Here is a 14,444-nt window from a genome sequence, read left to right on the forward strand (position 1 = left end):
AAACTAACAGACATACGTCCCATTGTCCCAAAACAGAGTTTAAGGTATAAATGTCAAAGACATTACATTATGATACCTGTATTGACAAAAGAGAAATTCAATAGTCCTTAAATGCAATATCAATGGCACTCCAGGCATAACGCCAACCCGCAACATATATGTTCATGGCATTATGCTATTGCACTGCAGAGAAGCAGGGACTGGAAAATGTTGCGATAAGAAATCTTGGTCTGCATTAATTAATTAATTCATTCATTCATTCATCTCCAAATACATAAATATTAAATTAGAGCCTTTAATAATTTAATAATCCGGCAGCTCAAGGACACTAGGGGCTGTATTTTGCGTGTCTTAAGTACCAGGTCTTATTCCCTAACTTGAGTAAACTAAAGACCTGGAGGCGTGATCAATGCCATTTGGTTATTCTGAGTGGCCAAAGAGCATTGATCACGCTCCAGGTCTTTAGTTTACTCAAGTTAGGGAATAAGACCTGGTACTTAAGACACGCAAAATACAGCCCTAGGTCTACATTATGGTCAAATCATGTAGCTTGTCACGCAAGTTGATTTATATCGCACATTTCAACAACAAGGCAATTCAAATGATGTGTACACAAGTGCTTTATGTAAATCATTAAGGCATTTGAATATGTTTAAAAATATATATTAATCTATGATAGTAGAAAATAAGAATTTGTTCAAATATAATGGGTCATTGATAGAATAAAATGCATAACTGGTTTTATCTATCTGTCCACAAGATGGTGCTGTTAACATTGAATAGTTATGAACGCTAGACATGAAGGTATTTTTGATGAATGTATATAATATAGATTATTTTCAGATATTGGACGCATAACATCAAATGTGTAATACATTTTCCTCATATTATTGTTTACATAAAGTGAGCCCCATGGATGACCAGGCTAGTATAAAAAATGGGCAGATTCCAATGAAGAAGTTACTATACAAAGTGGCTTTACAATTTACAATTTAGGCATTTAGGCAGACGCTCTTAATCCAGAGCGATTTACATTAAGCAAGAACAAAAAAGCATGGGAATACATCACATAAAAGCATTTATCATGAAACATGCGTAAGCTAAGAAAGTAACAGTGGAATATCTATATAATGAAACTTTAACTTTAACAATGCAATATTAACTATAAGTATAGTGTATTACCCCTACTGTATTTAATAAATAAGTAAAGGATTATTTATATACTGTTATTTTATTTATATACTTTTAAATTAAATACACTATCACAAAGTGCATCAAATAACAGCAAAGTGAGAACAAAAGTAAAATAAAAGTAAAAACAAACAAACAAACAAATATGTATTCAAATAAAACACGCAGATAAATTGGCCAAAATCTGCATGCTTTGTGGTCAGTATTTATATAAGATCACAAAAGTGAAAACGGTAGCCAGTCTGATTATATAGTTCAAACAAGTGGGTTGCGCACATTCATTGCTGGTTCTGGACACAAAATGACAATATGAAAAATATGAAGGCCAATAATGGCAGAAACATTGTGTACCCTGACTAGTAACGATGATATGATAAAGACTTTAAAGACTGGTGTGATAATAGCCACCTTATGTTAAACACCACAAAAACCAAAGAGATGATCTTCGATCCAAAAGGTGTCCACATCCATGACCCAGTGGTCATGGGGGGCACGCAAATTGAGCAGGTTGTATCATACAAGTACCTGGGGATCCAAATGGACAACCAGCTCAAATGGAACGTCCATGTAGACTATCTGTGTGCCAAATTGGCACAACGCTTGCACTTTCTCTGCAGGCTCAGGCTCTTTGGTGTGAGCAAGGGAGTTATGTCAACCTTCTATGATGCAGTGCTAGCATTATTAGATATGGCATGTCAGCTTGGTTTGGGACACTCTCTGTCCAGCTCAAATCTAGAATAGCTAAAATGGAAAAAACAGCCATGAATTGGTAGGAAAGATTCTCCATCTCTTCAGACAATCTTTGAGAAAACGGTGCTCAGTCTGTCAAATAGAGAGTTGTCTGATCCTTCACATATATTATCTTCAGAGTATGAGCTGTTACCCTATGGTAGACGCTACAGAGCGTGTCGTTGCAAGAGCAACCGCTTCAAACTTTATTTTCTTCCCACTTCCCAATTGTTCTACTAAACAACTGCCACATAGTTCATAGTTCTTAGTGGGGAAGAGACTTCTTGACCTTCATCAGTTATTTATTGCACTTTACTGTTATTGTGATACTATAAACTGTGAAGACTCTTTTTTATATTATATACCTTCTCTTATTGCAATTTGCACTTCTCTTGTGATACCCTTGTAACTTGTACTTTGCTGCTACTGTGTATTGTCTTTTGTGTATTGTCTGTCTGTTTTAAAAAGCGTTGATGTATGTACTAATGCACTTTTGCCCAAGACAAATTTCCCCTCGTGGGACAATAAAGTATATCTTATCTCATCTCATATATTGATGATATTTTAAAATAAACCAAATGCCGAGGAGCAAAGACTTCTGTCTGATGAGATTGTGCAACTGGGCCAACAATAATAGATTTATCTTTAGGGTGTAGCCTAAAGCAGGGATGTGCAGAGAATGTCAGAGGGGCAGGGGCCAAAATCCTGTTAAGAGGGCACTTTTGGACAAAAATAGCGAGAGATCTACAAGCTCTATATTACAATCATTAGGTCTGTAAGACAGACCTAAGGCTGAAGGCTGAAGCCCCCTTTGATGTCTATGTGTGCACGTCCCTGTGTTAAAACCTCAAAGCTCTACATTGTCATAATAATAATGATTGAGTGTTTTGGATAACAGGGGTCAGCCTGTCTGTCCTTCTCTTATTGTCATAATAATATTGATTGAGTGTTTTGGGTAACAGGGGTCAGCCTGTCTGTCCTTCTCTTATTGTCATAATAATAATGATTGAGTGTTTTGGATAACAGGGGTCAGCCTGTCTGTCCTTCTCTTATTGTCATAATAATATTGATTGAGTGTTTTGGGTAACAGGGTTCAGCCTGTCTGTCCTACTCTTTAGTAAACAGAAAATTACTTTTTCAGTGAGAGAACTCACAGGATACACAACACTCTGACACCCCCTTTAAGATAATTGGCATTGTGGGCTAAATGCCATAAATATGTGCAACTTATTTAAGCTTTGGTGAAAGAAATGTGTCCTAGTTGTGGCTAAACGAAAATAATGTGATGCGCCGTCAACACTTTTTCCAGTTGAAAGAACCGTATTTCCGTTGATTGACACATCACACAACCCTTTGTGACAGAAGCATATACGGCACCAGGATAAATGTGGTTATAGGTACAGTATACTGTAGGCAAATATGTCCAGACAACACAACCCTATAATGCTGCTAATGATATCTCACATATGCACAAGTTCTATGTTCCATATAATTATGTTACTGTTCTATTTCACGAACAGTTCAACCTATCTTAATTCTCTCCATGTACTGTAGCCTATAGAATATGCATCATCACAGACTCACACCCCTCATCGACCCCAAAGCTGCTCACTGTCTGGACCTGTTGGAGGTCAATGTTCCTGTGGCAGCCAGCGGAGGATCTATGAGGCAATTGCATTACAGCTTGAAATTGCCTATGGGAAATTATGTTAATCTAATAATTCTAATGAAAAAACAAACAACAGCATTGTGTGGGACTTTTATCAATTAAATCAATTTGTCAATCATTACAGCTATGCCTATTGTGAGGGTGTCACCCTAAACATAAAGTTGTATAGACCAAATGGATGTACAGTATTCGTCCTATTCGTTACAAATGGATAAATCTAAGCTGGAAAAAAATCTGTGTATCCACTATCCTATGTAAAAAGCAAAGTGAAAAGAATAGAATATGTTTTGTGTGCATGGATGAAAATGATGGGGATTCTTTTCACCTACAGTAAAGTAGATGCAACTACAGGGGTATATTGACTACAGTAGCTGTAGCGACTGCACACTGCACAGACTATCTATAGGTGATATGGTTTGTTTTGTACCCTTGTGCATGAGCCACAAGACACAACGCTTTATTCTACTATCATAAAAGAAGACATGGGGTTTTAGCTTGCCTTTGATAGCCCTGCACTTGTGAAAGAACAGTATGCCCCAGAGTGGTGTGCATGCAGGTTTATTGTCAGTGGCCAAGTTCTCCTCAAAGGATTCTTCTTGGATTCAGCTTTGATAAGATATGCACGCATGCTGCTCTCTGTGGCTCTCTGGTCCACTGGGAGCTGCCGTGGTGCTCCGGATTACCAGTCCACCATTAGGGTTGAGAGATGAGGACCCACCCAGGGGATTTGTGTGAGCACAACAGTAAGGATGACTCAGCCTGCAGCACAATACTGCCTGGTTCCTTTGGGTTAGACTAAGTACTGGGGCTGTCCCCAAACATGGGGGGCTTTGCAGCATTGGCGAAATATAGTCACTTAATGCAAGCATGCACGCATGCATGCACGCACGCGCACACACACACACACACACACACACACACACACACACACACAGTCAAACAGAAGTGCACGTCAGCATCCAAATGTAATTGAGCTGCCATGGTGTCTGTACTGCAGAGGAAAGAGGAGACGACTGCTTCTCGTTCATGAATTAACAGAACACCATGACAGGGCACAAAAATGTGGGATTTTATTTTATTCCTTTTTTTCATAGACACAAATTATATTAAAAAATATATATACAAATTAAAATATCTACTATATATATATATATATAATATAATATCTACTAAAATATCTATTACTTTACCTAACCTGCTGGACTTTGTGGAAGACTGTGGAAATGTGTTTCTCATAATTCTATTTAATTTGCACACAATGGTAATTAAAAAGTGCACGTCCATTAAGTACTCTTTCCAAAATGAGTAGTTAAATTTGGTCACACATTTACACATCAGTAAATAAACATCAATACATTTATAAACATTAAGATAACAATACAAGAACATACTTTTTGGATTGGGCAGTTATAAGACAGTGTTAAGTGTTAAGTCACTGTCTTGGTGGTTTTATTGCAGAGGCATAGACATGACAGTCAGCACTCACTCAAAATAAATACTGCCTGCCTGCCTGCCTGCCTGCGTGCGTGTGTGTGTGTCCAATCCAGTCCACAGTCTCCAGTCCACACACACTAATAGATGCAATTTCCTGTGTTCTGGTGAATTTTGGAAGTTTGATAATTTTATCAGGCTTGCTTTAGTAGCATTGAAAAACATATTTGATGACTGAAGCAATGTAAGAATTCATTATTTAAGTGAACATCTCTGTATGATTGCATGCACTGCCCACACCCCCCAAACGGGCCGGGGGGGGGGGGTGAAAATAGCCGGTCTACAAGCTCTGCACAGTTGTGTCACATAAATGTGTGAAGAAATGTATTTCCTGTCCTGGTATGAGTATTGAAAGAAAATGAAACATAACATACTGGGTGATAACAAGGGAATACATTGGTTAAAACATGGATGAAAATGTAATCCTGAAATGTAGTGTAGTTTGAAAAATAATACGTCATTCATTTTATGTTGACAAGGTTTGGTAAAAGGGGGAGCTGTGGGGAAAAAGCATGTCACCAATAGTTCCAGGAAGTGAGGTACCAGGAACGTCTATAAAAGTACAGGAAGTGAGGCACCGGGGGGTTCCATTTGAGGTATCAGTTTGGTGGTGGTTTGTGAACGTTTTTAAGGCCAATACTAAACCAGAATCAGAAACTGCAGAGTAGTGGGTCTGGAAAACTTTGAGATCTGAAGAAGTATAGCCGCAATTTGCAACACTAGAATGTTTTATAATGGGATGAATCTAGAGTTGCAATACCCTCCATTGGCAGCCATGATCCAAATAGAAATTTCTGATCTGCTTGTATTAAACAACGTTAAACTCACCAACATTGCAGCTGTAGGGTAAGCTTGAATTATTCTCTTTCAATCTGTAAAGCGTTTGTTTCATAAAAATAATTACCATTGTGTGGCAAATGAAATAGAATCAGTTATGAGAAACACATTTCCATTTCCATTTTGTCTTCCACAAAGTCCAGCAGGTTAGGTAAAGTAATAAGATATTTTGTATTTATTTATTTTTATTTGGTATAATTTGTGTCTATATTTTTTGTCAAAAATCCACTAGACATGCTATGAACTACTTTCTGCTAAGAAATTCCGTGCCGTGATATTTTTGTGTTGGAGTTTGGAAGCACTCGTTTTTATTAACGGGTCATGCTGCTGCCTCCTGCATTATGTGCAAATTCGAATCAGATGGTATGCAAGGCTGTTCAATGCCCTCGACGCGTGATTCCACACTTGGAAAAATAATCACCTGTACTTACCGGCACTTATAGCCTAACTGTATAGTCACTACTGTCTGTCAATCTGATCTACATCTACATTTCGGTTTGTCTGTCCATGTATGAAACATAATTAGACATTAGACCTTCCGACATGCGACCAGCTTTCTTTTTGTTTGTGTACAGTGCACATTTATCATTGCAGGGCTTCTGAGGTCATGGGTGTAGTGTTCCACTCTGCCACAGGGGGAGATGCTGTGTCACGGTTAAGTTCACTGAGTTCACTATTATGTATGCATACAGTTTAGGTCTGTGTTTATGTACTGCGTCTTCTCTGCAGGGAAGATGACAGAGCGTGCCTGAATAAAAACCCATTTAGAATGCAGAATATTATATCGACTATTGCATGCACCTATATGACATACGCACATACACAATTGCTCTGCCGTCATACAAAGCACTTCTGACGATCAACTTTCAGAAGCACTTCATAAAATATGACAGACTTACCTTGAATTGAAGGTTAATAATAATAATACCGATGCCAAATGACTAGCACGACAAACGTAAAGCAACCTAACTTCTATTTTTACCAGCATCTCCGTCTTCCCTTAGCTGTTCCTCCTGTGCATTACCCCTCCCATCGCCATCCTTTTCTCTCTCTCTCTCTCTCTCTCTCTCTCTCTCTCTCTCTCTCTCTCTCTCTTGCAGTGTAAGCCTATCGATCCTGCGTTGTCAGAGTTTGGTTAAAGCGCGTGCGTCAGAGTTCCCCATCCCACTATAAAGCCCAGAGGCTCTGCAGCAGCAAAGCAGTCGAGGCTTAAACCACTTCACACACCTCCTCCACAGACCTACACACCCCCTCCACACACACACACACACACACCCACACACATATCCACACGCGCGCACACACACACACACACACACAGAGAGCAGAAGGAGAGCAAGCCTTGCCCTCCAAGCACACACAGCCATGAGTAGCCTCGGCTATGACCCCTTCTACTCCTCCGGTGGCTCTTCGTACCGTCGCTGGTACGCCGACCCTGCTCCCCGGCCGGTGACCAGGGGGAGGTCTCACTCCGTCTACACCTCCCACGCCACCCCGTACTCCTCGTCCCGGCTGCAGTACTCCTCCCCCAGCCGGCTGGCTCCCCCCTCCTCCTCCACGCTGGAGCTGGAGCTCAGCCAGGCGGCCCAGATCAGCTCCGACTTCCGCACTGTGCGCACGCAGGAGCGCGTGCAGCTGCAGGACCTCAATGACCGCTTTGCGGGCTTCATTGAGCGTGTGCACGAGCTGGAGCAGCAGAACCGGGCACTGGAGGCGGAGCTGCTGCTGCTGAGGCAGAGGCACAGCGAGCCGTCCCGCCTGCGGGCACTCTACGAGCAGGAAGCCCGCGCGCTGCGGGCGGCCGTGGACGAGGCCCGTGCGGAGCAGCAGGCGGCCCTGGGCCAGCGGGAGCGCCTGGAGCAGACACTGAGCGCCCTGCAGGCCCGCTACGAGGAGGAGGTGCTGGCCCGGGAGGACGCAGAGGGGAGGCTGATGGACACGCGCAGCGCCTCCGACCAGGCCATCCTGGGCCGGGCCGAGCTGGAGAAGAGGGTGGAGAGCCTGCTGGAGGAGCTGGCCTTCCTCAAGAGGGTCCAGGAGGGCGAGGTGGCCGAGCTCCAGGCGCAGGCCCAGCTGGGCGTGCAGGTGGCGGTGGAGACTGAGACCGCCACGCCGGACCTCTCCGGGGCCCTGAGGGAGATCCGCTCCCAGTACGAGAGGGTGGCCTCCAGGAACATGCAGTCCGCCGAGGATTGGTTCCGGGGGAAGGTGGGCACCTTAACGGAGAGCGTGGCGCAGCACACAGACGCCGTCAGGAGCTCCAAGGACGAAGCGGGAGAACTGAGGCGCCAGCTGCAGTCCCGCCTGCTGGACATCGATGCCGGCAGAGGCCTCAACGAGTCCCTGGAAAAACAGCTGCATGAAATGGATGACAAGCAGAATGATGAGATTAACAGCATGCAGGTCAGTTGTAGGATTATTATAAACTGTATGATGTTGGAAGGGAAAGGGAAAGAACATTATTTTGATTAGGAAAACCTACCGGTATGTTACAATGCAATGTTCTAGCAAAGTACCTACACTTTATTTATGAATGTGAATGTCCTTGCTTACGTATAGGACACCATTGGAGAGCTGGAGAATGAGCTTAGGGGCACCAAGCAGGAGATGACCCGGTATATGAAGGAATACCAGGACCTTCTCAATGTAAAGATGGCCTTGGACATTGAGATTGCTGCATACAGGTAAGAGTTAAAAACATAATAATAATCATATTCGGTGTTGGCTGAAGTTAAGGTGCTAATGTTATCTTTATCAATCTTTTTTGAGGGGCGCTAGGCCGCTTTTGGAATGACATCATATGGCAGCCAAGACTATGGACAATTAAAGTTTGTTTACAGCACTAAACAAACAGCAGGCACCCATCACTTCACACAAGAGTTATTTTTGCCTGGACTACATTTGCTACCACCTCTAGTAGCGACCTTTTCATGCTGCCTCGTCTCTAGGCTGCCTCTAAGCCAATGGGAGACGTATACCCATGCATGAAACCCATAGTCTGAACGGCATAAAACCCATACTCTGCAAAGTGAAGCCGTGAGCTGAGGCAGAGGCTTCGGCACACACACTGATTAAATGTTCATAAATGAGAGCTTTCTGCACCTGGCAGTTATGACTGAGTCATTCTTGTTTAAAATAAATTCTGGCTATGTTTTTAAATGCTAAAGGAAAACCTGTATTATTTATATTGAGTATCAATTTAGTTCATTCTGACAGTGATTTGATATGATTATTTTACTGTACAATCTGACCACTGAAGAACAAAATAGTTAAAATTGTCTTTTCCATGTGTTCTCTACAGGAAGCTCCTGGAAGGGGAGGAGTGTCGCTTCAGTGTGGGCGGAGCCGGAGGAATGGCCACTATGTACGGCCACACCCTGTCGGCCACACCCTCTTACCGCCCCGTCTTCTCCAGCTTCAGCTCTAGCGCCCCCTACATGATGACGTCGACACGTCTCCTCAGCTCCACCTTTACCGACGACTACGTCTCTGCAAGGCAGGCCCAGCAGGCAGAGGCCTCCGCACCTGAAGAAGAGGAGGAGGAAGAGGAGGCAAAGGAGGAAGAGGAGGAGGCAAAGGAGGAAGAGGAAGAGAAGGAGGAAAAGGAGGAGGCAAAGGAGGAAGAGGAAGAGAAGGAAGAAGAGGAGGAGGAGGAGAAGGAGGAGGAAGCCGGAGAGGAAACAGAAGAGAAGGGAGAGGAAGTAGGAGAGGAGAAAGCAGAGGGAGAGGAGAAGGAAGAGGATGCTAAAGGAGAGGAAGGTTAGAGCACGGCTTCACATTTTGCCTTTTCTCTGACAATGGGCTTTATAGGCCTATTTGTCAGGGAAGAATTGTGAGATAATAATCCCTGATTATTCTCCCTTGACAAATAATGTATTAATGTATAATGTATAATTAAAGTAAATTAATGAATAAACAAACACATAAATAAAGTTAACGGTACTGTTGCTTTGTGAAATAGTTGTTAAATAGCTCTATTGTCTGGTAGTAATCATTGCTATAGTTTGTTCAGTAACAGGGGTCTGCACATCTCTTTAGTAAACAGAAAATACATTTTCAGGTCGGTAGGCCTATACCAATTTCATCCAATCAAGACAAGACACACAAGTGAAATTAGAAGTGACGAAACAAATAAATAAGCCGACAAAAACAATCCCGGAACACAAGCTAATAAAAACAAATGTTTGAAATGCCAGGGCATTTCAAATAATACAATCCACATGTTTCTCTTTAATTCATATTTAAGGTGGTGACGACGAGACTACCGAAACAGCTGAAACCGAAGGGGAGAAAGGTGACGATGGTGAAGGAGGAGAGACGGACACCAAGGACCAGGCAGAGGAGAAAGAGGGGTCTGATGACAAAGATGACAAAGCTGCAGGAGACGCAAAGAAGGAAGAGTCCGATGACAAGGAAGAGGGAGGAAAGAGTGAAGAGAAACAAGAAGAGGAGGCAGAAACAAAAGATGACAAAGACGACGACCAAAAGAGTGACAAGGCCGACGTGACGAATGCTGACAAAAAGAAGGATGACAAGGAAGAGAAGAAGGATGACAAAGCCGATCCCAAAGAAGCGGCGGGTGAGGCAAAGGCAGCTAAACCTGAGGCCAAGAGCGACAAGCCTGCAGAGGCAAAGAAAGATGAGTCAGACAAAACAAAGGCTAAGAAGTGAAGGTACATTTTGCAGTAAAATCCCCAGTGTTAATTTAACACCAGAAATGACATGTTTTATACTGAAAGTATGTCATTTTTGTCATCTTGTCTTATGAGTATAAAACAGCCGTAAATCACATCAGCCATTAATCCAAAGACTGTCAAATTACACAACTCAGCTTGATACAGACTAGAAGCAATAACATAAAACTCCTAAAGCATGATTGCTACTTTATCGTACAATGCTGTCACTCGCCAAAAATAGGCAATTTGCAAGTCCACAATAGATCATAAATTGTTTTTTTTGGTGCGTGACACCGGTGTATGATGGAGCATGAATTAAGCATAAATTTGCTAAATGTTACCATGGTGCACAATCAATTGCTGGAGAATACTCAGCAGTCAAGAAAAGGGTCTGGTAGCACAATTCCTGAGATACTGTGTGTGTATGTGATCTTGTGTCTGATATTGAAAATTGTGCGTGTGGTCAAATAAAAGATATTGCTGAACTGTGACTTGGTTTTTTCTTCTAAAATTTAAATAATTTATTAAACTTTCTATCCAACCATGTCAGAATATTTTGCTCAGAATATATTATTTATGCCACCTTTTCAAATGGAGTGAAGTTTAATGAATACACACTTTCAGATCTACTGTAAGAACCACGCCAACATACTGTATACTGTAACAATAATGTTTCCACAAAGGGATAAATCATTCGATATCGTTTGAGCTCCTGACATGACACCTGTTATTCATTACAATAATTGATATACGGTATTTAATTTTTCAGTACTAAAAAAATAGATCATACATAATTTAACACACACACACACTCGCGCACACACACACACACACACACACACACACAAGCCCATGATGATCCACCTAATTCCATCTAATTTAGCTAGATTGGGATGGCTCAAGGCTGAAGACAGGATTAAGCAAATATCAACTGGTATTGGGACTGGTATTATTTAAATTAGTCAAAGGGACAATTCCCTCAATGACCTCATACCTCACTAAGTAATTCTCAGCAACACTAGAGGGAGTAACCTGCATGATCTGGTACAGTACCACCCAGAACAATCTCATTCAATTCTCATTCTACCACTCTCTGCCCAAAATGTGGAATGCCCTGACACCATCCATCCAAGGATGTGTATGTGTAACACTGGTTTCTTTCTAAATTGGCCTGAAAAATCAGGAGACCACAAGAGGAGGATTCAAATATAATGTTCCCATCTCTTTTGTACATAATAGTGATTGTATTTGTTGATGACATGTATTTTTGTTATTTGTCTCCACCAAGCCGATGGCATGGGGAGAGAGTATGTTTTGCACTCCGTCCGTGTGTGAGTGTGTGAGTGTGTCCGTCCGTCTGTTAACAGCTAATCTCCGGCACGTTAACCCGGTCAATGCCAAATTGTGCACACACACTCCCTGGATGCCAACGATGCCACCAGGAGGCCGACTTTTGTAAAACACATTTTTTTATATTACTCCTCCAGATTCTGTTCAAAAATCCCGCAAATCGTTACACAGTAACGTCATGCGTCTGTAGTCATGTGTTCAAGACGGATCTGTCCGATATTTCATATTCCATCCTATTTGGCTAACATTGGCTTTCAAAGTTTGCAGGATTGTGTGTGCGTCTGTCCGTCTGTTACCAGCTAATCTCCGGCACCGTTAACCCGGTCGATGCCAAATTTTGCACACACACTTTTCCAGAACGGCCTGTTATAGCGCCACCAGGAGGCCCGACTTTTCTAAAACACATTTTTTATATTACTCCTCCAGATTGCAGCATGCAATTCACGTGAAATCTTTCACAGACTTTTCTACTAGGCAGAGGAATATATCCCACCCTTTTCACATTGGCCTGTTATAGCGCCACCAACAGGTGGATTTTTGCAAAACACATTTTTGGAACAAAATGCCTCAAATCATCCAATTGCCATCCAAGGCATGAGAAGAAATGGCACACTTTTCACATTGTCTATTATAGCGCCACCAGGCCACAACCTCACCTGCCCTGGTGGAGACCTGTGCCACGAGGGGCACTTTATCTAGTTTGTTATGCTATTGATGAATTGCATACATATTAGGATCACAATGGAAACAAAGTCACCAGGACTTTTAAGTGTTATCCTTTTACTCTAATGCCTTAACTGTACCATGCGCTGTTTACATTTCTGACTAATTAAGTATTCAATCAATCAATCAATCAATCAATTCAAACTGCGGTGCAAAATTTGGAAGTGTGAGTTAGTCTCTCCCCCCCACCACCCTCCCCCCCAGCTGCTTTGGGTAATGATGGTATGGAACATGACATTGGAAGCTTTTCACAGCTAGGGAGCATTACTACAACTTTACAAACCAGTTATTCCAGTTCTATAAGCATGCGCGCGCACACACGCACGCACGCGCACACACACACACACACACACACACACACACACACACACACACACACACACACACACACACACACATTTTGTGCTTGTCACAGCACAATATAAAAAGGAATGATAGGCCTACATGGCTGGGGATTGGAATCGCATTTCTCTTTTAATTATCCATTTATTGGATGTGTCAAAAATGATTTATGGCACAAAACATATTATACCATATTAAGTCATTAACTGATGAAATTATAAAAGTTCTTACATCAGCAGTTCACAGACAGATACAAGTTATTAAGTTTAGTTAATTTTTTGGGATAGCTGAGCAGGATCTATTTTTAATAATCTGCTGCTTTGATTAGAACATCTTAGTGGTACACCATTTGACAAGAGCTGACAAAACTGTTCCAAGATATCAAATAATTTTTAACCACGTGAACCCATACGTCCTGGTTCCTGAATCTGGACACGTCATAAAACCAGAATCAATCGTTATTGTCACATTACAATAATGTCAGTGCTTCTCAACATTTTTAGTCAGCAACCCCCCAAAATGATCATATATTTGAACTGAGGACCACCCACCCTGACAAGCACCTGACAAGCACAGGCATTGTGAAAATAGTTGATCGATAAGCTCTGTAGATCAGAGCTTAGAGATCAACTATTAGATCGTAGATTCGTAGGTATGCAGTCAAGTGTAACTGTGTAAGCCTGGCTCAGGGAGTAGGACGCCCCTGTCTGGCAGAGTCCCTATAGGCCCTTTGGATATTTAATATCATGTCCTGTGGTTTTCGAAATGACAATTTTTGCCTCTTTCTTATATTATTTGACAATTTGGCCAACGTTCTTATAGTTTGTTGATTACTTTTGATGCAGTAATGGTCTTTCCATTAATTGTCACTTTACTGTCATCTGGGGACCACCTCAAAATCATGTGGCGACTGCCATGGGGGGCCTGACCCACATGTTGAGAACCACTGTCATATGTGAATGTGTGGAAAAACATTGCATTACATTACATTCGGCAATAACAGAAGTGAGTAGATCAGTTATTTTTGATCGTTGACATACTGTACAAAGTATATTATTGGGTATATGGTAATCTTTGAAGTTGCTTAAAAAATACTTTAAGGCATCTCTGATTAACTAATAAATCTAACCATAGAGAGAGAAAAGTAAGAACGCGGCTTGGCAGTGATAAATGTGAATTGACATGACTTATCATGACTCATGAGATGGTTCCAATTGGCATTTCAATTATGATTATATGCCTGCCACACACTAATACCCCTTCTTTTAAGTCTGTACCGTTTGTTTCCAAACTATTACTAAGGGCTGAATGTCAAATAAATACGTTTTATACGTTTTAATCAAATAGCATGAATAAAGAATCTACTTATTTTCACAGATCTGTGTCAAAACAGTTATAGGAATATCATGAGATAAGATTAAATGTGTAACTCATTT

General features: G+C 41.7%; 2 protein-coding genes across 2 annotated transcripts in view; both read left to right on the top strand.

Annotated features, from left to right (window-relative positions):
- Positions 1-7,082, top strand: part of LOC310878569 (syntaxin-2-like) — a 31,331-nt gene extending 24,249 nt beyond the window's left edge. The window contains exon 10 of the mRNA XM_083792913.1: positions 7,018-7,082. Within this exon, the coding sequence (XP_083649039.1) occupies positions 7,018-7,056 (39 nt within the window). The 3' untranslated portion in view covers positions 7,057-7,082. The remainder of the gene's footprint in view (positions 1-7,017) is intronic.
- Positions 7,083-7,282: 200 nt separating this feature from the next.
- LOC310878756 (neurofilament light polypeptide-like) lies at positions 7,283-10,705 on the top strand (the record flags this gene model as incomplete). The annotated part of the gene is made up of 4 exons (XM_083793138.1): positions 7,283-8,320; positions 8,477-8,601; positions 9,219-9,676; positions 10,164-10,705. 4 exons carry the CDS (start codon positions 7,283-7,285, stop codon positions 10,586-10,588), a joined length of 2,046 nt encoding a protein of 681 aa, XP_083649264.1. The 3' UTR covers positions 10,589-10,705.
- Positions 10,706-14,444: the final 3,739 nt, after the last annotated feature.

The sequence above is a fragment of the Protomyctophum parallelum genome (assembly GCF_964188405.1).
Source record: "Protomyctophum parallelum genome assembly, chromosome: 21".
In the NCBI taxonomy this organism is placed as follows: domain Eukaryota; kingdom Metazoa; phylum Chordata; class Actinopteri; order Myctophiformes; family Myctophidae; genus Protomyctophum; species Protomyctophum parallelum.